The 8,543-nt window shown below is 41.7% G+C and overlaps 3 protein-coding genes across 3 annotated transcripts in view; 2 read left to right on the plus strand and 1 right to left on the minus strand.

The window, feature by feature from the left end:
- Positions 1-274: 274 nt before the first annotated feature.
- LOC113213858 (alpha-tocopherol transfer protein-like) lies at positions 275-2,807 on the plus strand (the record flags this gene model as incomplete). The annotated part of the gene is given in 6 exon segments (XM_052263500.1): positions 275-427; positions 840-999; positions 1,683-1,932; positions 2,073-2,183; positions 2,262-2,364; positions 2,444-2,807. Coding segments are annotated over 6 exon segments (926 nt in total), but the record flags the coding sequence as incomplete, so codon positions are not given.
- A 102-nt stretch (positions 2,808-2,909) lies between these two features.
- Positions 2,910-6,527, minus strand: LOC113213857 (replication protein A 70 kDa DNA-binding subunit). The gene is made up of 12 exons (XM_026433064.2): positions 6,345-6,527; positions 5,924-5,971; positions 5,644-5,843; positions 5,285-5,559; positions 4,926-5,206; positions 4,644-4,848; positions 4,420-4,532; positions 4,046-4,301; positions 3,819-3,967; positions 3,663-3,746; positions 3,383-3,577; positions 2,910-3,285 (listed from the first exon to the last, which is right to left on the minus strand). The coding sequence occupies exons 1-12, from the start codon at positions 6,375-6,377 to the stop codon at positions 3,166-3,168; spliced, it is 1,959 nt and encodes a 652-aa protein (XP_026288849.2). The 5' UTR covers positions 6,378-6,527; the 3' UTR covers positions 2,910-3,165.
- Positions 6,528-6,580: 53 nt separating this feature from the next.
- The window catches only part of LOC113213860 (eukaryotic translation initiation factor 4E), a 12,981-nt gene continuing 11,018 nt past the window's right edge, over positions 6,581-8,543 (plus strand). Inside the window, exons 1-5 of the mRNA XM_052263501.1 lie at positions 6,581-6,746; positions 7,348-7,514; positions 7,601-7,778; positions 7,860-7,999; positions 8,092-8,470. Of these exons, the coding sequence (XP_052119461.1) occupies positions 6,591-6,746; positions 7,348-7,514; positions 7,601-7,778; positions 7,860-7,999; positions 8,092-8,206 (756 nt within the window). The 5' untranslated portion in view covers positions 6,581-6,590 and the 3' untranslated portion in view covers positions 8,207-8,470. The remainder of the gene's footprint in view (positions 6,747-7,347; positions 7,515-7,600; positions 7,779-7,859; positions 8,000-8,091; positions 8,471-8,543) is intronic.

An 8,543-nucleotide genomic window follows, 5' to 3' on the forward strand; every position in this document is an offset into this window, starting at 1 on the left:
TATGTATCCCCTTAGGTACAAGCACAAGACGATTATGCTGGCTTATTAGTCTTATAATGGTCATTAAGAGGGCCGAATGGACGCCATTTTATTTACAAAAAGTCAAAGTTTTTGGCCGTTGTGACCTAACACTTTGCTCACAGAACGCTAGTGTACAGTTTGTAGGGGGATCCCGGGTCACTTCGGGACCGACCCTCGTCAACACGGCGGTCATGTCATGGAGTACCCTCGACCAGATGACCCACATCCTCACGCCGTCGCCGTGTGCTTCCAGAGAGCGCGGTGCCGGCCATGGAGCCCATGACGCAGGACCAGTCGGCGCGCGTGCTGGCCGAGTACGGCATGACGAAGGAGGGCATGGCGAGGGACGTGGCGACCATCCGGGCGTGGCTCGAGAAGCAGCCCCACCTGCCCAAGGACGACGTCGGTGAGTATTCGGCGCCGTTGGCGGCAATGTCACAGTCAGGACTTCTCAGGATGTTTGTACCCGAGGCGGGGCGAATCCCGTAAACGCAAAACAATCGTGACGGGAAGAGTGCTGCTCACTCGTGCACCGTCCTCATCCGGCCGCCTGCCTTCGTGTTGACGCCGCTATCGATGTTGCACATCGTACCCTTCACTAAATAAACTTGTGGCACATGTCAACATAAATTTCCTGATGAGAAAGTGCAACTCGTTCACTTGTTGCAGTCAACCGATAGTGACACTCTGACAGGGTATTTCGTATTTCCCGATTGGTTTGCTACGAGATGAGCCTGTGGCCCGTTTTTCTTCGGCTTTTGAACCTGACAGGTGTTTGTCCCAACGCCAACTCAAACGGCATTATTATTCGTTTGCAGACGACATGATGATTGAGCGGCTCCTCATCCGCTGTAAAAACTCGGTGGTGGTGGCGCAGCGCCGCCTAGATGACATCTACACCGTGCGCTCCGACATGCCCGAATTCTACCGCGCCCGGGACCCGCTGGGGCCCGAGATGCAGAGCCTCATGAGAGTCGTGTGAGTTCTCATAACGAATCGAGTTGTACAGGGTGGGTGTTCTGTTTGTACTGTACCGCATGCAGGGCGGGCTTGCCTACCGACTCTTCTCCGCGTGCGCACGCCTGCATCCGGTAATAACCAGGAAAAAAGTACGGCCTGGAACACCCTGGGAACACCCTCGGGAACACCTACCCAGTGCCTGTCAAGGCTACGACACAACAGTGTTAAGGGTATGACTTGACTACCCTAGGGACCATGGCGCCTTACGGAAGTAGCGAGTGGGCAAACCCGCACACTGTTGTATCGTTGCCCTGATACACGGTATGGTAAATGGGCTGCGGGATTGGTAAATGACAGTCGAAGCCCAGCCGGTGCAGCCAGACGAAAACAGCACGAAAGTCCGATCCCTGCTACCTGTGCATGGTCTTCGGCCTCCGGAGCCATTCAAAATTGCGTCTGTTTGGTTTTGTCGGCTGACGGCATGCTGACAGTGATGGAGCGTGGCAGCCAGGAGCTGTTGCTGTTACTTACCAACGCAGCTGGACCGGGAAGAAAGCGCTTCAGCAGTGAAACGAACGTTCCGCAACGCTGTCACGAGCAGCCCTCGCGGTACTTGCACCACCCTCCGCCTCGCCCTCTGGAGGTCCCGGCGGCCCGGCGATGGTGCTTCCCTGCTCAGCTGCTCACTTGTTGCTCTCCAGGGGTCTGTGCGTCATGCCTCGGCTCACCCCGGACCTCACCCGCGTCTCGCTCATCCGGCTGCTTGACCAGGACGTGGACAAGTTCAGCGTGGAGGGCTTCATCAAGCTGACCTTCATGGGGCAGGACGTGATCCTCCGGGAGCCCGCCTGCCTCGGGGACGTGGTCCTGTTCGACGCCCGCGGCTACACGCTCGCCCACGCCGTCGGCGCCAACCCCGTCCTCATCCGCAAGGCCGTGTCGCACGTCAAGGTGGGGTGCAGTATGTAGGATGAACATCCCTTTAAATGAATAATTCATCCTTTTTCACATCTGAGACATTCACCATAGAACTAAAAATACAGCCAGTTTAATGTGTCAGCAAGCTTACGGTGAGTTTCTCTTTCTCACAGAGGACATACCCAGCGCGAGTTACAGGGATTCATGTTTTGTTTCCCCCATCTTTCGCTGACAGAATACTCAACATTATAAAATCATTCCTCCCAGAAAAATTGGCCAACAGAGTAAGACTCACATCCAATTAGTAAGTGACTTCACAGTTGTTTTGAATATTGGTTATCTAGGGTCTAATTCGTTCCCAGATCCACACCCACAACTCTCTTGAAAGCCTACTGGACCACATACCTCAAGATATCCTTCCAAAAGACTACGGTGGTCAAGAAGCCTCATCTGATGAACTTTGTGGTGAGCCAGGACTGTTGAAGGTTAGAGGCATTTGTCAAAGTAACCTTATTTGTTGAATTAATTACAAAATTTGTTGCAGAGACATGGAATCAAAAATTGATAAGCTACAGAGAATATTTCCTCAACACTGAAAAGTTACAATCAAATGAAACTTTGCGACTAGAGAAACGCAAACAGAATACCTTCAGTAACATTGAAGGTTCTTTCAGAAAATTAGATATTGACTAGGGTGAATAGTCTTAAGATCAACATTACGTATATACACCAAATATGAAGAAAGCCAGAGGCATGGAGGAGTTCAACTCATTACTCTCTAGGATGAAGTGCACCCTGCACCCGTATTATTTAGTTTAAGAATTACAAACAAAGCTAAAATTTGTGCGTTGTCCACCTTCATTTCCTATTCATTTAAGAAAATAAATTGACAAATTAAGAAATTAGAATGATTGAACCTGGTTAATAACATGACCCACCACAACTTAAAAATCAAGAAAAACCAAAAACAACTGTAGTATAGGGAAAGGTTAAACAATGCGGAACATGCATAGGTGTATGAACCTTTATATATATTATAATTATCACCGATCATCAATACAGGACAATTTACACCAAACTGGACATGGGATTCAAAAATTAATAAATGAAATGAACATAGGATAGATACAAAACAAAATGATTGCTGCTTTGCCTCTAAAAAACTAGACATGCTAATTAAATTTCTTTTAAGGCAACAGAGTAAATTAATGACTATAATAAATTGGAAACTGATATGAAAAGAACAAAAATGCAATAAGAGAGAAATTAGTTAACAACTGTTCCCATGCCAGAGAATTCCTTGAGTTGTTTGAGCAGGCTTGCACAGTATGCCTTGTGATCAATCTTTTTCACCATATATACAGTAGTCTTCAACCTTTGTTCATCCTAAATTTTAAAAATGAAATAAAACAAAAATTACTTGAGTGAATAATACTAAAAAGTAGGATTTCATGTCTCTATGTGGCAAAGAAAGTATACTTACATTGTAGGTTTGTAATTGGGAACGCATTCTAAACGTGAATGATTTGAAGGTGGCTTGCTGGAAAACTTGTTGATATGCATCTGGGTTATTTTTCCTCAATTCATCCATTTCTTCAGAACTTTTACCAAGAACTAACTCTGCATTTTCTTGGAACATGGTGACCCATGAGTGATCTGTCCAATCACCTACACTTACCTAAAGCAAAAATAAAAAAATAAGTCACTCAAAACTGAGTCTAATTAATATGCATACATATTGTAGAGAGGATAATTTGCCATACCGATAACAAAAGACGAGGCTTGTAGTGGGTATATTCTTGATTACATTTTTCACAACGCCAATTGCCATTTTGTTGGTCAAGGACCTGACAACAAGTAAGGTGAGAAAATTAGATACAAAATCAATTAAAATTGAAATTCAAGTTAGTAATATATACCTTCTTGTTGCAATTTTCTCCAGGGCATGCGTTATACATTGCATTTTCAGTTTTGATCATAATGATAGATGCCTTGCAACTAAAGTAATCAGGTTTTCCATTACTACCAAGATTTTGTTCACGCGCTTCCTTCAATGTAAGGAGTATGCCTGTAAATTTTAAGTTAGTTATCAGGATTGAAATTAAAATAAATAACATTCATTAAAAACAAAACATGACTAGATTACCATCATTGCCACCACTACCACCCCCTGTTCTATTGGAGATTGATTTGAAATTGGCAGATGAGCCCTCATCATCAAACCAGCCCTTCAATTGGTGTGCCTCTGGCATGTCCGGATTGATTTGAAAGAGTGCAGATCCAGGGACTGATACAGTCTTTGCACCACCAAATTCATTCACCTTTCCACCTTTCACAGCAATGACAGGTTGGTTCATCCCATCGAAGTTTTCAGCTTGCTCTCCCCATAGAGTCAGGTTGACCTGTTAATAGAAGACAGGAACAGTAAGAAACAACTCCCAAGGTTAACACAATGAATAATATCTTAAATAAAGTTGGTGTAGTAGGGATTAGTACTAATTCAAAAATATGAAATCTTACAGCTGTATTAGACTTGTCCACAAGGGTCACATCCCGTTTCTTCATTTCTCTGTTGGACTGTTTAGCTACAAAAGTTATAAGATCTCCAACTGATTTCACCACCCCAATAACATCTGGAAGCAGAAAATGAACCAATATCAAATTGATCAAGTGTGAGGAGGAGTCAATATAAATGCTGTAAGTCCATAAATTGATGATAAATTAATGATAACATTTCAACATACCCACTGGAAGATTTGCTTCCATGGTTTCAATCTCACTTAAGGGTGAAAAATTAAATTTGATTTGAGGGACAGCTGCGTCATCTTCAGTTATTAGCAAGACTTGAGTTTCATTGTTGAAATTCATTTCATAGTCATTGTTAAGGGTTGTAAATCTCTTGTTGGCTGTCTTTAAGGAAGCTTTTGTAACCTTGTAAACCTTGCCCACCTGAAATATTCAAAGGTCTTTTAGAAAAGGTCTGTAAAATTAAGTAAAATATAAAATGCTACAGAAAAATAACTTACTTCAATCATATCGAAGAATTTCTCACACTGCTCCCTAAATGCTGTAGCACGGATTTCACCCGATTCATCAGTTAAGTCAAATGAAAACAGTGTTCCATCCCCCTTGGAGTTTGACCAAGACCTTTTATTTGTTTTTCCTGTAACTCTGGCTTTGATAACCCACTTGTTTGAGTACGGAGTTAAACTGGCAATAGGATTTGTGGGAGTGTCAGCAGTCAACTCCATGCCACCCATCGCTTTGTTTGGAGACCTGATGTTTTGCCCATAGCCACCACCAAATCCTTTGACAAAAATGAAAAATAATATGAATACCGTGGGTAAAACCATACAAATGTTAAAAATATGTCATAAGAACTTACCTCCTTGGTTACCTCCATTAAAAGCTGGTTTTTGTGGTGATGGTCTTGGAGCAGCTGCAGGACCAGAGGCATTGCTGCGGCCATTGGTAGTTGGACCATTACTAGCTCTGGCTGCTGGAGCTGGTGCAGGAGCTGGAGTGGAAGCAGGAGCGGGAGCGGGAGCGGGAGCGGGAGCAGCAGACCCTTCAGCAGTCCATGATACTGGATTGCCAATACGGTTTCCTACTTCACTGCCCGGTGCAATAACTTCCACATCCAGGATGATCATGACTCGTCTGAATCAATAGTCACATTAAAAACAATTCAGGGGTACACTCTTTAAGTTACACAGAAGTTGGCATAGGAAAGAGAATACTTACTTTTCTCCTTTTCCTGAGTTTGGTACAACACTTGTGATGTACCTCTTAATACGAACAATGGTATTATCAGCCAAATCACCATTACGAATCATTTCATTAAGTTGAGTGGCAAGCATAGCAAAACTGTTGACATGTACACCATCGGACACCAAAAGGCGATAACGCTCATTGTCACCAGCACCCGATATTTTCTTGCTCCCCTGATAAAACAAAAGTCATCATTTAATTTTTCCTGGTATTAAATTGAAAACTATAAAGGGGTAAATGAATTAAAACTTACCAGAATCTGCATAATTGGAGTGTCAACCTGCCCCCCATTCATGATGGTCTACAAGAGAGAACAACAATAACTTTGCATGAGAAGAAATATCTTACATGTTAAGAATTGTGATTGACATCATGTTAGAGTAATAAAAAAAAATGTGCTGTGCATTAAGCTTCTCTGACATGTGAGACATGGTAGGCTTCTAGTGCAATGAGTGGTAGCCTACACAACCTCCTCCAGTACCACAGCATTCAACAGCGCAAGTACGCAGCAATCCAGAGCGCACGTAGAAGCAAATTTCAATTACGTTAAGCACTTAATTAAGTTAAATGAGCGAATGAATCATAATAATAAATGAAGACAATAGTGTTGTGCAATTTACGAACAGCCGAAGTAATCTTGGATAATTCTAGGGAAATCTTCTACAAGTACTTACATTCAATGCTCCCTCAGAAAGCTCCATCTCCATTTTGACAATTTTTGCCTAAGCAATCCGTAAACGAGGGCTGTTAAATTTGCAACACAGACTTGCTCAAGTTCCAGACAACGACAAAGAAACATAAATGGTGCAGGAACACGAATGCAAGAACGACGGTTCTAGTGGCGGGAACCAAACTTCGGCGAACCGAAGCATGCCGAAGAGGCCGAAGCCGATGGCAACAATGTACTGCGCCTTCTAAGAATGAGTCTGCTGTGCATGAATGTGAATGTGCACTGTTCTCCTGAAAACTCAAGATTGGGGTTCGTTTCGGCTGATAACCCGTACTTTTTTGATTTCTCCCCGAATTTCTCTGTAATTTTCAGGATAATGGCAGATGTTAAGGAAGTGGAAAGGGAGGTAGGTTCAACCTTGAGCTCAAATTTGTCAAAGGATTTTACAACTGAAGTATTTAAGAGCATTCACTCAAGACCATCAAGCAAATACGACTCACCCGTCAGGATCATATCATAACCTAACATTATCCATATGCTTCCTACCGGATTTGTTGCAAGGTCGCGTAATTAAATTTAATCTCCTGCTGTTCTTTGATTAATGAATACCAAAAACAGATTCCCCTTTCCTTTAAAAGATATTTCTATCAGAGTTGCCGCAAGCTACACTTCAGTGTAAGCTTACGTGGGTATGGGATGACGTCCGATTTCGGAAGTCCTTCTGTGGTAATTTTAAGTAGAAATTTCTGTGTATGAATGGTATCGTCTGCTATTGAGAACTGACTGAAGGATTCAAATTAGTCTCCGTTCCTCTACTTGTAAATTTATTCAAGCTCTAGCGTTTAAATTTGTTTTGGAATGAAGATGTGAATGAAATATTGAAAATGTACATGTATTTGACATTTTCAGATCAAGATTTTGGTTACAATGTCAATTGACTGTACATATGTATGGTTTGACATTGTGTTACATAATCCATAAACTATTAACTTTATCATCTTTTTCAGGATGCTGGTGATTATGTTGCTCCAGACAACCTTGCCAATGATATGCTGATCAAACATCCACTTCACAGCAATTGGACACTTTGGTACTTTGAAAAGAACAACAATAAGACTTGGGAAGAAAATCAACGAGAAATTACCAGCTTCAATACTGTAGAGGACTTTTGGAGGTATAAAAGTGCTTCCGCAACTCATGCGATTGCATTCCTGTTATTGGTAACAATAATAATAACAATTTGTCCATTGTTTCTTTTAGTCTTTACAACCATATTAGATTGCCTAGCCAGCTGCGTGTGGGATGTGATTATTCTCTTTTTAAGAAAGGGATTATGCCCATGTGGGAGGACAGTGCCAACAGAGCTGGAGGACGCTGGTTAATTAATTTAGACAGGAAGCAACGGGAGACTGATCTTGACCGCTTTTGGTTAGAAATTGTAAGTCATCTAATGTAGTGGTATGGATTATATCACCTCTTTGATTTTGCTGTCGTAACTAATGCATTATTATTTTCATAGCTCTTATGTATGGTTGGAGAAGCTTTTGATGAACACAGTGATGATATTTGTGGTGCTGTTGTAAATGTCAGAGCAAAGATAGACAAGATTGCTGTTTGGACAGCTAATGGCCAGGCTGCCAATTCAGTAGTGGAAATTGGGTGAGTATGTTGCTTATGTACTGATAGATCATTTCTCAATATGTCATGTCACATACTAACACTCTTCAATGAAAATTTCAAATTATTTGCAGAAAACGACTCAAAGAACGCTTGAACTTGGACAATAAATGTTCGCTTGGTTATCAGATGCACAAAGACACAATGGTCAAGACTGGCTCAGTTACAAGAAATCAGTACACTGTTTAAATGTTGATCGATCACTTGACAGATTATTCATATCTGTTGCATCCTTTGTTGCCTAGGTGTAAATGGAAAGATATCTCTAAAAATTTGCTTGATTTGATTACAAAATTTGTCTTACACAGAGTTTGACAGAATTACACCAGGCACCTTTCTCATTTTTTACTAAATTGATGCTGTTATTTTACTGTTCCTTGTTAATATTTGTTAAATAATAGAATTTGTTTAACTTGCTAGTACAAGTATCATATCCTTTTTCAATTATTTGAGGTTTACTTTTAGTGAATGTATCTTAAAGTTACGTTAGCATACATTACTATATCCATTCAAGACTGGCATTCTC

Source organism: Frankliniella occidentalis, unplaced genomic scaffold (assembly GCF_000697945.3).
Source record: "Frankliniella occidentalis isolate FOCC.00 unplaced genomic scaffold, Focc_3.1 Scaffold12, whole genome shotgun sequence".
NCBI classification, from domain to species: Eukaryota; Metazoa; Arthropoda; class Insecta; order Thysanoptera; family Thripidae; genus Frankliniella; species Frankliniella occidentalis.